Raw genomic sequence first — 16,391 nt, 5'->3', positions numbered from 1 at the left:
GTAGGTGTACCTAATAAAGTGCCCACTCAGTGTACATACACTGATGTAAGACTATTACATTGAAAGCAATGAGCTGGACAGGGTATTCCTTTCAATAGCCATCTGGACAGCTTATTACTTTCAATGGCCATCTGGACAGCTTATTACTTTCATTAGCCATCTGGACAATTTATTACTTTCGAAGGCCATCTGCTGAACACCTGATTATGTTCCATCCTTTCTGGTTATCAGATATTCTGTTACTCTTGAATTCCACATTTCTGGGTAATTATTTGCAAAGGCTGTTTTTCTTTGCAGGCTTCATGTACTCCAATTCCAATCAAAACCACAGTTTTGGAACTAAGGCAAAGTAACTTTGCCTTATCTGTGTTTATAGAATGAAATATTTCAGTTTCGAGGGAAGTAAACCATACAATCCAGGGCCAAGGCCACCTAACTTAGCCATGATGTGTAAAACCATAACAAATAAAAGTTTCTCACATCCAGATGGGAATTACATCCACAACTTTTTTCTATACAGTGCAGACAAACAGTGGTAGCAGCTGTTGTGCAAACCATGATGGATGAAAGGAATGGCAAGGCTATAAGAAATATATCATATATATTCTATGGTCAGTGTTATAAAATAAAGAGAATTCTATATGTAAATAATTGCAGGTGAATGATATCTTTTATAAATTCTTATAAATGAAGGAAGTCACAGTACTCTGAAAAATTAAATTTTATGAATTCCATGAAATTTAATAAAACCTTACCTAAATACTGAAGATGAACTCTAATTTGATGAGTTCTACCTGTAACTGGCTTACCTAATCAACAAAAATTAATATTTTACAAAAAAATTCCATCCATCCATCTAGTCTAGTGTAGTGTATTGTATTTAAATAAAAAATGTTAAAAATAAATTTCATATATTGAATTGTTGTAAACTTCATTAATTTATAATGAAGTTAACAATATGATCCTTCTAAAAACTATAACAATTCTGCTAAAGATTTTACTCAAAATAGTGGACAAGCATATTTTTAAAATATTTTTCATAAAATATACTGTCACAATCAGGGAGCAGGTTTCTCCAAGTGCAGAATCAAGAGAGGCACAAAAATTAAAAAACAAAAAATGAAAATTAAATAGTAAACACTGTTAGTATTTAAAACACCACAATAGGAGGCAATAATAAAAATTATGATAAGCAATATTATTAAAGCTATTGTGGGATTTATATCCCTATTTTAAAGCATAGTGAATAGGCTTTAAAATAGGGATATAAATCCCATTTTCTGAAGACTGTATTTTAAAAGATAATTTGTAAAATAATAAGAGAAGTTTATCTCAATATAATACATAGAACACTTCCATATGATACTCTCCAGCAATTGAAATGAAAAAATCAAAAATCTTACCAAGTAAGATTTTCAATTTTTTCGAAACGTAGAACGTATTGAGCGTTACAGCTCTGGTTCATACTATTAAATTCATATTTAAAAGATAATGTACTGCACTGTGTATGATAAGAAGAGTCTAAGGTTATTGATCTTATCACAGTTTTATTTATATACTTTTAAACTTTTAATTATACTTTTAAAAATCAACATGAATCATTTACACTTTTAAAAATCGACACCAATGTTGCATTTTTTTTTTAAAATTAATTAGATAGAGCTGTGGATCTAATAAAGACTGCATTAAAATGAATATGATCACATCCAAGCAGAGGCAGTAAAATGAAAATATATCTAAATAAATACAATCAATGACCCAGTGGTTGAAAGCAAATTTCCACACATCTATCCTGCAACCATCCTATTTCAATTTAAATTTAAGCCCTTATGGGCATTGCTTCGGCAAGAATAAGAATGCCACCAGCATTCAGCTTGCTCAATCCATTCAAAGCATTAAACACCTCAATTAGGTCTCCTTTCAAGGTGCTAGTTTCCATATGCTGCAATTTTGAAACAGTGCATTTCACATTTAAAGTTTTGAAATAGTCAAAACTTGAAAATCTACATCGTTGCCTTTTTTTTTTTTGTTTTTGTCAGGATGCTTAAAAATCTTGCATGACCATGCAACTAATAAATAGCACCCATGCAGATTTTTGAATTTTGAATATTTGACATTTATTGCAAATAAAGAAATTCATATAGAGAATGTATGTTTCTAATTTAATTAAATGATCAAAAGTGGACTTCTTTCTTTGAAAGAAACACTGTCCCAGAAAGTAAACCACATGCTTCTAAATACAATACAAGGGAAGCATTGGTCATTCTTTCCAGGATCTTGCACAAATGTCAGAGCTTAATATTTAACTGATTTTTAGAATCCTTTCCTGGCTTTAGAAAGGCAAGCTCTTACCCTTTGACAGAAATCTGGAAATTGTCCTCCTTCAATAAAGATTATATTGAATAAGATTAGGAAGCAATTCGCTGACTCTATTGATGGATGCCTTATCCTTTAATAATGGATATTATCTGGCCCAACATCACTTGGTCATGGAAGAAATAATGCTACTCAATTACTGTGTAAAGGACTTATGGTTCAAGCCCTTTTGAAGTTTGTCTTTTTCAGTTTTATCTTTTAAGTGCTGGAATTCTGGGAAGAGAGATTATGGAAGAGAGATACCGAATCCACCTGCATACAGGATGTATATTATCTGCTGAATTCAGGATAGGGTTGGATGATTAGTGTGTGATATCGCTGATAAAGCCTGCAATGCACTCATTGAATTGGCATATAAAATACACCGTTGGTATTGGTGATTTCTTATGTGATCTAGAGCTAACTCTATAGCATGCAGCTCTGCAGCATTTATGCTAAAATCAAGGGGTATCTGCTCTGATTTAGTATTAGCTGGAAAAACAGCAGCAAATCCCACATACGATTCTGACTTACGAGATGTCTGTATAAACTAGAAAGAAGTCAATGTTCTGCATGGTGTTGTGATTACAGCTGAAGGTAAACAGAAGACGGAGTATTACACTTCATCACACTCTTGAGCAAGAAGTCATATCCTGGTATTTGAGCATGCCAGGGTGGAAGTGGCTGCTATGGTGATCGGGCAACCTTGTCTACCGTGATGTTAAGCTCATTGAGTAGCTCTTGAACACGATGCTGAATGGGTGATTGGCATTCCGGCATGTGTTATAAAGATTTTCCTATTGTGGCTCAAAAAAAAACAGATTACCGACATAGAGTGCACTACTTATATGTGGAGGAAGTTGTTCAGTAATGGAGTTTATTTTAATGGCTAAAAGTGTGACACTTAAGACAGATCCTTGTGGTACTCCCTCCTCTTGGCAAAAGGGCTGAAAAAGGGTGGATCCTACTCGAACTTGGAAATAACAGCGGGATAGAAAATTTTTAATAAAAATGGGAAGGTGACCTCTTAGACCGAGGTTATAAAGGTCTTTTAAAATACCAACTCTCCAAGTTATGTCATACGTTTTTTCCATGTCAAAGAATATGGACACCAAGTGTTCTCTTTTTAGGAAAGCATCTCGGATAGATGTTTTCCGTCTAATTAAGTGGTCCAAAGTGGACCTGTTTCTTCAGAAGCCACACTGAAAGCGGGAGAGAAGGTCATTCGACTCTAAGTACCATAAGAGACGAGCGTTGACCATTCTCTCCAACATTTTGCACAGACAGCTAGTCAGAGCAATAGGATGATAGTTTTTCGGAGATTTAGGATCCTTTCCTGGCTTTGAAAAAGCAATAATAGTTGACAGGTATCCGGAAATTATCTTCAAAGAAGATTCTGTTGAACAGGAAGAGTAGAAGGTCCATGAATTTTGGTGAAAGGTATTTGATCATTTCATAATGGATGTCGTCTGGTCCAACAGCGGTAGCCTTTGTATGGGCAAGTGTTGTTTTCAACTTGTGGATGGTAAATGGCCCATTATATGGGTGGAAACACTGATGTAAACTTAAGGGCCTGTTTTTCAGTGTTGTGCTTAAGAACCAGAAACTTTTGGGAGTAAGATGACATGGCAGATATGTTAGAAAACGTTTCCCCAAGAGTGCTGGCTATTGCAGTAGAGTTTACAGTAGTACATCCATTATATTCTGGGACTGATGAGGGGTGTGTGCTGTGTATTTTCCCTTCATTTTCCGGATTTTTTCCCAGACTGCCTTAGCACTGGTTGTTGTTGTTGGTATTGGATTTAACTACCCAAGGGCTACTAAGGCCAAATTGTGTCTGTTCATCATTTATTCACAATAAGCATATCATTAGAGATGTTAAATTATATGCTTTTGTACAAGCCAATGTTTTAGATACAATAAAAGTTCTTCAATATTTGCTTCATTTCCTAAGAAATGAGATAAATTAGGTGATATATTCAATATGGAGAGTGACTGAAAAATTTTTGACTGGTTGGTTGAATGTAAGGGACAATCAACCAGAAAATGATGGAACGTAAGTTGCATCTGACAGGATGAGCACTGAGGTGGGTTTGTCCCAATAATAGGAAGAGATGAGTATGATGAGTGTGTCCAATTCTGAGTCTTGCCAGTACCACTTCCTCTTGTCTGTTTCATCAGAAGCCAGAGAGCCACAGCTTTGGATCTTCTTTTATCTGATAAAAGTTTATTGTCAGTGTTACTTTTCCAAATATGTGCCCATTTATCGTAGCACGCTTTGCGTACGACAGACTTATAGTCAGTGTAAGGAACTTGAAGATGTTTAGCAGCAAAGTCAGCACTGTCATTTCCCGGAATGCCAGAATGGCCAGGGATCCAGCAAAAACTGATTGAACACACTGCAAGAGAATGAATGTTTCAATGTAGGACGAGAAGATGAGAAATTCTTCCTTATGGCAGAGACAGTACTGAGGGAGTCTGTGTAAATTATGACAGATGAGATGAAAAGCTCAATAATCTTACTAAGAACTAACTTAATGCCATATAATTCAGCTTTGAAGATGCTGCAAGCTAGCGGTAGTGTGGCTGAAATTGTACATAAAGGAAAAACTGCCGCAGCACCTACCATACTGTCAGTTTTGGAACCATTCGTATAAATTTTACAGGCATGGTTGTTCATAGTAGCATGAGCTGAGTGTAACTGTTTGATATTGCAGGGAGGTATAATATTTTTCCTCCCTGGAGAAAGTGCATATCTTGAGAGACAGACATATGTCCAAGGTAGAACAGATGCAGTTGTCTCTTGAAAAATTTCATTTAAGACATTCCAACTCTGAACAAGCTCTTTGATCCTGAGCGAGGCAGGTCCATTTTCATTGGCTTGCTCTCATAGAAGAATTCCCACCGAGTATTATAAAGATACTCCCAATTTGGGTGTGATGGTAGACTCTGGATATATAGACCTTCAATATATAGACTTTGGATCAGAGAAGTCCTGAAAGCTCCCAGCGCAGTCCTCAGAGCACTGTGATGGATCATATTTAGCCATTTTAAAGTAGTGCTCCTGGCAGAGTCATACACTGGACAATCACAATCTAGCCATGAATGGATTAAACTTCTATAAAGATGCAGCAAAGTACAACGATCCGCTCCCCATGACATCGATGAGACCAATGTCATGGGGAGCGGATCGGTATACCAAGAAATTTAATGATATTAACGAGCGGGATTGAAGTACTGTTTATTTGTAGTTCAGGTTTGGGATGGAGAGCTCGTTTCTTGCAAAAGTGAGTGACAGTGCATTTCTTTTTTGATAGTCAGTAGCCATTCCGTGAAGTACAGGATTCTATTTTGGTTATGGCAAGTTGGAGCTGCTGTTTGATGGCACTCAACTTTGAGATTGGCAGGAAATGGTAAGGTCATCTGCATACATATAAGTTTGAACAGTTTTTGGGTTAACTCGTGACATGCTGCTAACTCGGATTGAAAACAGTGTTGGACTAAGTATTGATCCCTGCGGGACACCCTCTTCCTGAATGTGAGATGTAGAGAGTAAGATTTTATATTGGATCTGAAAAGAACGCAATTGCAGGAAATTTTGAATTATTTCCGGCAAATGGCCCCTAAGCCCCAGATCGTAAAGGTCCATAAAAATACCATGACACCATGTAGTATCAAATGCCTTTTCAAGATCTAAATTGACCACGACTAGATGTTGTTTCATGACAAAGGCATTGCAGATATGAGATTCGGCTTTGATGAGCACATCTAGGGTTGATCTATTTTTTCGAAACCAATACTGATGATCTGGAAGGAGATTCTCTGACTCCAAGACGTAAGTGAGCCTAGTACAGGGGCTCACATCTGGTGAGCATGGGCCTGGCACACCCAGGGTCCTGAGCTGGATATCATCATTCTTCTCTTTCTTGGTGATTCCCTTCTACCTCTCTCTCTCTTTGGGTAATTCAGAAATTTTTTTTTGCCTGGTGCAGCATAAGCCTCAGGCTTCCTTACACCATATGGCTAATAATAATAATAATAATAGTATGACCCATTCTTTTGAAAATTTTTCCCATGCAGCTTGTAAGAGATATTGGCCTGTAATTTTCAACACAGGAAGAATCTTTCCCTGATTTTTTTGGTAAGGCAATAATGAACGAATGGCGCCAGGAAGAAGGATAGGCATTTTCAGAGAAGATCCGATTATAAAAAATTAATAGGGTTCTCAAGCCTTCTTCAAGTAAATGCTTTAGCATAACATAATGAACTCCATCTGGACCTGCGGTGCTATTGGAATATCTGTTTAATGATTCTTGAAGTTCTATTAAAGTAAAGGGTTGGTTGTACGGGAATGAGCGGCGCAAGAAGAAGTTGATTTTATACCATTCTGCACCTGCTTTGATGTTCTGGAAGGTGGACGCATAGGATGCTGAGATTTTTGCAAATGATTCTGCTAGTGCATCAGCAACTTCTTCAGGAGTAGAAATGTCTCTCCCTTTCCAAAGAAGTATTGGAGACAGCCTAAAAATTTGCCATTTAACACCCATATTATTTTTCAGATGACCTGTGTATCCATGTCTTTAGTGATGATTGACAGAAAAGAAATCCATGAATCCCGTGTTGCTTTCAGTCTTTTAAAAGCAATTAGGTTACTAGTGGTGGGATACTTGTGGAAATTATTCCAAGCATGGTTTTTTCCCTGTTTGGCAATTAAACAATCTGTATTCCACCAGTGATTTCTGTGTTTTCGATATGGCATGGATTTTGGAATGGAGGCCTTAGGTGCAATCAGAATCTGATTGGTTATGTAAGTGTTTACACATCAATATGTCTTTGAACATAAAATCTCTTTAAGAGTATTTGGGCAGAATAGCCCCCCCCCCCCAGTTTGCCTTTTTAAACTTCCAAGTAGATCATTGATTAGGATTTAGAGTTACCCCTGTTTGTAATGAACAAATAATTAGAAAGTGATCACTGTTACAGGGATCGATTAATACCGACCATGTCATAATTGGAAATATGGATGGTGAACAAATTGACATGTCTATGGCAGTAGGAGATCCAGAACTTAATAAATTAAGATCATTATTATTCATGAATTCCTCCATCAATTTGCCTCTGCTATCCATTGTAGCAGACCCCCACAATGGATGGTGTCCATTAAAGTCACCAAAAAGACAAATTGGAGTTGTGCAATGAGGTTGTCAAGAACTGAAAGCAGAAGTGGTGCAGATGGTGGAATATAAATGGAAACAATGGTAAATGATGTACCAACTGCAATGCAAGCTGCCACAGCTTCTAGAGTAGTTCTCGACTGGATTAGCCTGGATGGTATGTTAGCATTAACAAGAATAGCTACTCTTCTACATGCAGGTGATTCTGAGTTCCTATCTCGTCTGTACATGGTATAATTTGAAAAGTTTGGTTATGGGATTGAATTGAGCTATTAAATCTCTTAAGTCATCAGAATGACTGCTTAGTCCTCTGCAATTCCACTGTGTGATGTTATGCATTGTTTATGTTTACCTAAGCTTGATTAATTTGACTGTTTTTTGTACGTGGGACATTTTTTCCGGTCTTTTTTTGGGAATGTGGGGTGTCCAATATCCATGGTGTCAACTGCATGGAATTCTAGAATGGGCTCCTCATTATCTAGCAGCTCATCTACATCCATACTGTGGCACAATATGACCTTAGCAGCCCTTGTGCCATTAAACAACATATCAACCAACCAACCATCCATATTGTTGGTGTGAGATTCCATTTTTTTAGAGCCTGAGTCAGATTTTAATCGTTCTTTTTCAACTGGGACTGATGGAGTATGAGTAGGGATGCTGATTGGAGTATTTGTATCTTCACTAGTTTTTTTTGGAGGATTATTTTTTTACAGGTTGAAAGTGCAGATTTAAGTCAATTCATTAGAGAGGTGTTAGATGGAATTGATACATCTGTTTGAGCTGCAGCAGAAACAAAGTTTCGAGTGTGAGCTGCATAAGAACGACTACTAGGCATGGTGTACATAACTTGTTTACATGCCTCAGGAAACGTCACTATTTTCTATTTTGTATTTTTGAATTTTCTTGCCTGTTATCCATAGCTCACAAGTTTTCGAAAAGGCTGTATGGCTTCCTTTTCGGTTTGGACAAACAGGGGTTTTGACTGAGCAATCCACTTGAGTGTGATCTTTAGAGCAGCAGATGGGACATATGGCTTCACCTCTACATGCCTGCTGCGAATGACCATATTTCTGACATTTAAAGGAGCGAATGGGATTCAGAATGTAAGGTCGAATACTACAGTTTAGATAGCTGGCTTTAATTGAGGATGGTAAATCTGGAGTGCTGAATGTCAGTATGATGGATCTAGTTGGATTGAGATTTCCATCTTTTTTGGTCATAATTATTTTCATATTTATTACTTTTTGACTGCTGAGTTCCTGGAGTAGTTCTTCTTTGGACAATGTAATTAGGTCCCACTCACTGATGACACCTTTTAATTAATTTAAGGTTTTGCGGGGAATAATTGTTACTATCAACCCAGCAAATGTTGTCTTTAACAACTGCTCAGAATGTTTTGAGGTGGCTGTTTCAATCAGGTCACCAGATTGCAGTCTTTTCACCATTTTTGGTGATCTAGCAATAGGTTCCAAAGTTTTTTGGATTAAGAATGGCAATAACTTGCCCACAGATTGGGCGAATAGTAAATGTATCATCAGGAAATTTGGTATATCGTGATGACACTGTGCTTCTATTCGAAGTCTTTTGGGTTGATTGGATTCAGGGTCTACATCTGAAGGTTCTGATCTTGAGCTCGATGGCTCTATAGATGGATAATTATTTGTATCTATGTTGGCTCCTTTTGGCCCCGCAGGTTTATTTTCACCACCCAGGTTACTGGCCCCACCACGGGGAGGCAGGAGCAGTGCCGCTTGGTGACCAAGCATAGAGGTTAGTAAGGAAGGTTATGTTGTTATTTGGTTTTTTTTTTTTTTTTTTTTATTTTTTTTTTAGGAGCATTAGCAACTAAGGCCATATTGCTCCGGTGCGGTGGTCATTCCCTGACCTTTCCGCATGTTCCGTATTTGGTGGTGACGGGCTCGAACCCCGGTCTAATCAAGAAGGGTGTGCTTAGTAAGGAAGGTGACCAAGCATAGAGGTTAGTAAGGAAGGTGAACAAGCATAGAGGTTAGTAAGAGTACTAAATTAAAGAAAAAGGTACTTTCCTTCTGCTGGGCTCACTTCTTAGTGCTTTTAAGGAAGTAGAGCTACTTAACAGAAAAGTTGATTGAGTAAGAGAGGAAAAACAATGAAAATTCAGTTGCAGTAGAGAAAAGCGCTCTTTAAATGCACGAGAATCGCTTGGCACCTGGGACCTCTTGCACTGGTGGTCTGGGTAATAGATGATGTGAAACAGAACCATGATTCCTTTTGACTCTGACAGCAGATGTAGCATGCTTCGGCTCATGCACATTTAAAGCCCAACAGGTTAGCTGTGATAGGATATTGTCAAAATATCTCCCAAGCTTTGTTTTAAGCCTTTTTTGCTGCTGTGCATTCTGAATTCCACCATGGTTTGGGAAAAGGCAGAAACTAAGTGGATGTTTTTGGAATTGGTTGCAGCTGCATGGACAATACTTTCTGTTATGTATGTGACTGCACCATTGCTAAACTTCATGAATGACTGCAGAAATGTCAAAAATTGCCAGATGTTGAAAGGCACTCCAGTCAAGCCTGATCAAACTTCTACCGTGGTAACCTAAAAGGAAGACATGGTCTCCCACTGCGTAAGCAGGTTATCACAGGGAAGTGATCACTTCCATATGGGTTCTCCTTCACTTTCCAAGGGAGAAGAGAAGAGGAGTAGATAGAAAGGTCAATAGCAGAAAATGTACAGGTAGGCATGTGGAAGAAGGTGTTTGTTCCCATGTTTAGAAGGGAAAGATCACTGTCATTGAGCATGTGCTCTATGGTTCGTCCTTCCATTGATGCTAGCACTACCCCACAGCGTGTTATGTCCATTAAAATCTCCAAGAAGTAAGAAAGGGGGAGGCAACTGCATTACAAGATCAAAGTCTTTCTGGATGGGAGATGTCAGTCCCAGGTGGCAAATAAATAGAGCAGATGGTTAATAAAAATCCCACCGTAAGGCGAATTGTAATAAGCAAGGGCTGAACTGGGGCTTGGTTGCCCACAAAGATAGCCACTCCTCCATGAGCAGAACCATCCGCAATTTTATCCTTACGAAAAATTGTAATGTGATGCATGGTGGGATCATCATTTGCCTTTAGGTACGTCTCCTGCAGGCAAAAGCAAACTAGCTTGTGTTTTTGCAGGAGGGCCTTGATCTCGTCAGTATTTCGCCGGAATCCACGACAATTCCGTTGTAGGAATTTGTGGTTTCCGAGGTGCTTAGGGCTTACTTTTGTCAGTCTTGGATTTATCTCTTTTGGGGAAGTACGGACGCTGACCTGTGTCCATTTCCTCCACCGCAAAGAGTTCCAAGACTGATTCGTCCAGTACCTCCTTATCCTCTACATCCATTGTTTCTGGCTTTTCTTTATCACTTGGTTTTGGTAGTGGTGGAGCACTAGGATGTACAGATATAGGAGTGGCAGCTGACTGTGTTCTTTGGGTGGGCTTTTGTGAATGCAATGAATAGCGAGAAATCAGAGTGAATGACTCTCGTGGTGGTATTGGTCATCTCAGTTTGTGTACCAATAGTGCACTTCACAGAAATCTTCTGGGCGTATATGAAGGTTTCCCACTATTAATTGGTTCGATACGATTTCTGGCCTCTAGGTAGGAGATATTCAGCTCTGTTTTTAATTTTTGGATTTCTTTTTCATCCTTCTCTTTCATGCTCTAGAGTAGGCAGGATGCTCTCCTTGGCAATTTACATAGATCAGTTTTGATGCTGGACATTCCTTGCTCTTGTGGGCTTTAGCACCACATCGATCACAGGCAGGGTTACCACGACAAGCTGTTTGTGAGTGGCCATATTTTTGGCATCTAAAACACCTTGGTGGGTTTGGAATGTAAATCGTCACTGGGCAGTTTAAGTAGCCTTCCTTGATGGAATCTGGGGGTTGTGGGGTGTTGAATGTTAGGATGAGAACTTGGGTAGGGATGAGATTCCCATCCTTTCGTATCAATATTCTCTTGACAGCTGCTTGGTCTTTCAATTCAGAGCAGATCTCTTCTTCAGATACATGAAGAAGGTCCCACTCTGATATGACAATTCGTGAACAATTCAGAGTTTTGTGGGGGGGTTACGGTGATAGGTATTCTCCACCGTGGATGTAGATTTAAGGATTTTTAAATCTTGTTTTGCACTTCAAGCTTCAACCAGAAGGTTGCCAAAATGCAGTTGTTTAACATATTTCAGTGATCCTGCTAACCCTTCTAATCCTTTCTGGATAAAGAAGGGTAACATCTTCCCAATTGACTGCTCTCTGGTGGAATGGTGAATGAGGAGCAGGTGAATGTAGTATGTCCACAGTTCTGGCTCTTTTTACTGAGGTGTTTTTGGTATTTTCACTTCAATTAGGTAGGGGCCTTGTTGGGGCACCAGAAGAAAGAAAGGGATTTAAATTAATCATAGGAATAAGAAAAAAATTTCAGATTCCCTAAGTACCTCACCTACCACGGAGTCCTACAAGGGGACACTCACTCATGAACTAGTAGGTACTCCGTACACGAATGGGATGCCAAGTTCGCTCAGGAGCATCATACCCACATTTTCAATAAGCCTTGATCCCATCCAGGACCAAAAGGAGGGAGATTTATTGGAACACAGTTGACTCTAGCAGTAAGACCCATCCACCCACCAATTGATCCCAGTCAGGCCGGTCCAAGACCGTCCATCTTTTTGAAGTAGGGGCCAAAGTGGTATATTAGAGCTGGGCCCCTCACCCACCAGGATTCCCCTTTCCAGGTTTTCACGGGTTGTGCCGCATGGTTGCACACGCTGGATTCCAATGATGTAACCCTGGAACAAGGTATGGGCAATGGATCCCAGTGATGCTAATCTGGAATTTTAGCAGCTGGGTGGTCCCCACACCACATACAGGTGCCCACGTCGAGGGGTCTTTTTTATATGATATGTAGTTAATGTCTTATTATACTGATTAACTGAATTGGAAAATAAGTCTGGATTAACTTCTTGATAGGTCAAAGTATCTGATATTACAGAATTTAATTTGCTAATATAATCTTGCTTATCTAATATTATGACAGTGCCATGTTTGTCTGCTCTTTGTATAATGACATCCCTATATTTTTGGAGGTCACAATACCGAGAGTTCATTCCTTGCTTAATTTAGGGAGGAATGCAATTTTTGTATTATTCACAATCTAGTTTATCTGTTGAATAATTATGTCTTTCTGCGGTATGCTCCAGAGACTGAATCGAACATCTACAACCAACTATTTCTTGTAGGTTAGGTTATGCAGAGATAAATTATAATTTAATCCCTTAGACAAAAGTGAAATATGGTCTCGTGTTAAGGTATACGAAGAGAGATTAGTAACATGTGGAATTGCAGGCCTGTTGCAAGTCGAGTAGGGCTGTTCACGGTAATTCCCATTCGCGTTGTCAGATTTCCGAGATAACAATATTTAGTTTGTTTATGTGTCGATTTCTAATTTCGGTAGCTAATGTTTCAAGATGAAAATTGATTGGGCCTTTAATATAGACCAAATGCTCGGATGTAAGTATTTTTTAAAATTTATTGTGAATTTGTCTGACTTGATAAAAATATTGTTGCTTAATGGAATAGTGTGATTTTAAGGGGAGGATAACAATCCTACAATATGTGGCAAGAGCTAGTTTATTTATACTCGGTATTCTATGACTAAAATTGATGATAGCAAATTTTGGAAAAGACACTTTTATAAATGCAATGTGGTGATTTTGGTGATCTTAATGTTAATTTAATATATTTCTGCACCATGATACGCAAAAACTCATGATTTCTAATGTTGAAAAGATGTGAAAGGAGAGGGAGAGAAGCTTGTAATGTGGTCAAAAAAGTATTAGAAGTATCGAATGTAATTAATAAATGTCGGAGCAGCAACATTCAGCATCTGTCCTTACTTCCTGTTATTCTGAAGCAGAATAATGGGAAGCAAGCTGGGTAAGTTCTACATTATATATCAATTTACAACGAATAAGAGGAATTACCTCTATAATAGCTTGTAGAACACTTCGATGCTTTTCTCCAATTTTCAAATGAATATAAAATAATTTGAATGAATTCTTCACTATAAGAAAAAATTGACGATCCTGTGCACCCAGAATCAAAGGCCTAAGAATCCGAAACATGACTCCAAAATACATTCAACCCCAGGAGCTCACATCTGGTGAGTATGGGCTTGGCACAGCCAGGGTCCTGAGCTGGATATCATCATTCTTCTCTTTTTTGGTGATTCCCTTCTACTTCTCTATCTCTTAGGGTAACTTGGGAATATTTTTTTTATTTTTTATTTTTTTGGCTGGTGCAGCATAAGTCTCAGGCTTCCTTGCACCATACAGCTAATAATAATAAATAAAAAATAAATAAATACATCAAACCAACAAAAATTCATGATCGAAAGAAGACATTAGGTCCATACTTTAAAAAACTAATGCTAAAATAATATTAAAAAATTTGGTTATTTTCCTGAAGCAAACAGGGTTTTTCGACTAGTCTCGATCATGGGATAGTACTTATCAGTGCTTTTTTTTTGGACGGTACTGCGTACCGGCACCTTTATTAATAGTGACATGTGACATTTGGATGCAGTGCAGTGCACTTCGAAATTTGTAATATTCCGTGGTGCCTCTGTAGCCAGCTGGGCAGGAGCAGCAGTGCGTAGCACACACTTCTTGATTAGACCAGGGTTCGAGCCCGTGACCACCAAATACGGAGGATGCAGAAAGGTCAGGGAATGACCACCGCATATTCCCGGAGCAATATGGCCTTAGTTGCAAATGCTCCTAAAAACCAAATAACAATAACGATAATATTCCGTAAATTTTTTTCACATGTTTACCAAGTATTCAAATCAGCTTAAAATTATTTAACTAAATTTGCATTTTTTTAGATATTTCTATATAACACTGTATAACCATTTTTATAATTCTAAATTACTCAGTCGGACCTCTGTTTAACGAAGACTTTTATAGTGAATTATTTTCACTTCCCCTTGGAAGTTACATTCAAAATACTTTCTGTTGAGCGAAGAAAATTTTCACATAGCGAACGGATTAGGAGAGAATTAACTTGGTATGTACTTTTTGCATTTCTGGCCTTCAGGCAATTAGTCCTGCTGCATGAATTAAGAGAGCTAAAGCATTCTACAACTTAGTGGTTCCTGGTAAAACCTGTCCCACATACGGAGGAGTCGCGCTAGTCAAGAGTGAGCAGATCAAGGTGTATTCCCAATGGGCTCTGGCCCATCTTCTAATGCAGTGGTGTCCAACCTTTTCACAGTGGCTATACTCAAAAAAATTCAAAGAAAATATTCAAAAATTTTATTAAATACAATACACAATTACATTTACCGAACAAAACATTTAATGAGAATTTTTTTTATAAATAACAAAATTCAAATGCTGTTTTAGTTCACTTTCCTCGCGGGTGGTAGGTTGGACACATCTATGAATCAACTGTAAGCGCCTGTTCGAGAATTAGAAAATGATTTTCTTTTACCCCGACAAATAATTATCTGTTTCGCAGAAGTGCGTTATCCACATTTTCCCTATCTCTGTTTACATGATCACAGTACCTGAATATCTGAATGACAGCGACATTTTGAACAGTTTCAAAAAAAAGAAAAGATTCAAATTTAAGAATTAGTGACAATACTGATGACGAAAGATGGAAAATGAGAACAACGAAGGTATTAATCCTTCTAAACATGTATTGTAATTTGGTGAAAGCGAAGTTAGAAAATTTCGGGGATACCTAGTTGATAAACAGGTTTCGGAAGAATTTGATGAATGCTCGGAGTATGATACCAATTTCATTGAGTGAATCTGATCGCCAGCCCAACCTTCGTTGATGACGAAAACATTTTCTTCCCTACTGTTTCTTAAAATTGTAGGCCCGCCACTGACCCACTTCGCCAGCAAAATATGTCGATTCATGGCTGCTTCAAAAACGTCATTCAGCAACCGACACACAAAGAGGAAGAAAAGAAGTCGGCATAGGACAGGGGGGAGGCAACCTGCATCCCCCTCCTCCCAGCTCGATCTGAGGTGCAGCTCTTCGGATTCTCTCTCCTTTTTTTTTTTTTTTTTTTTTTTTAATTAGATCAAAAATGGCTCTTCACTCAAAAAAGGTTGCCGACCTCTGGCATAGGGTGTTGGATGAGAACTTAATAAAAATTTGGAATATTCTACAAAAACTTAATTATGAAATTATTTTTACTTATGTTATTATTTTTTACTTATTTTACTCCCATTTTACTTATTTTTTTATATACTTGAATAATAAATTTATGCTTAATAAACTGTGTTAATATACTTAATTTGTTGTTCTTATTCTAAAAACATTACTACTAAAGTAACAATATCAGAAAAAAAATTTTTAGAGTACTTTTCATATCCTTTTATTTTTAAATTTTTCCTGATAGCAAAAAATGAGTACCGGCACCTATTTTTTTACAAAAAAAACACTGGTACTTATAAAAGGTCTATTATCTTAAACCAGTTTCTCAATGCATACAAATAATCAAAGCCCAAATTGGCTTTAAATACTGAGATAGAAATATTAACTAACAGATTCCAAAACATATAGGATTATCGCCTACCTACAATAAATCAAATAAGAATACAAACAGAAAATAAGTTACATAAAATCACACAAGCCAATAATAATATCACAAAAAAATATTTTATTTCCTTGCCATATAAAGAACAATGGTACAAACAGTTAAATAGACTTTTCAAAGACACAGAATTCAAAATTGTAGCCAAACCCAAGAAGAAATTACATGCAGTTCTTAACAATCAATCAGTCCAATCCTTCCATTCCAAATATGCGATTTAGTTTA

The 16,391-nt window shown here is 37.7% G+C and overlaps 1 protein-coding gene across 1 annotated transcript in view; it reads right to left on the bottom strand.

The window, feature by feature from the left end:
- LOC150080941 (pseudouridylate synthase RPUSD2-like) overlaps positions 1 to 16,391 on the bottom strand; it is a 234,786-nt gene that overhangs the window by 60,901 nt on the left and 157,494 nt on the right. Inside the window, exon 9 of the mRNA XM_090380859.1 lies at positions 756 to 809. Within this exon, the coding sequence (XP_090236985.1) occupies positions 756 to 809 (54 nt within the window). The remainder of the gene's footprint in view (positions 1 to 755; positions 810 to 16,391) is intronic.

The sequence above is a fragment of the Mastigoproctus giganteus genome, chromosome 9 (genome assembly GCF_048544385.1).
Source record: "Mastigoproctus giganteus isolate SK-2022 chromosome 9, ASM4854438v1, whole genome shotgun sequence".
In the NCBI taxonomy this organism is placed as follows: Eukaryota; Metazoa; Arthropoda; class Arachnida; order Uropygi; family Thelyphonidae; genus Mastigoproctus; species Mastigoproctus giganteus.
Note: the sequence above shows the minus strand (reverse complement) of the source record. Positions and strands in the feature narration are given on the sequence as shown.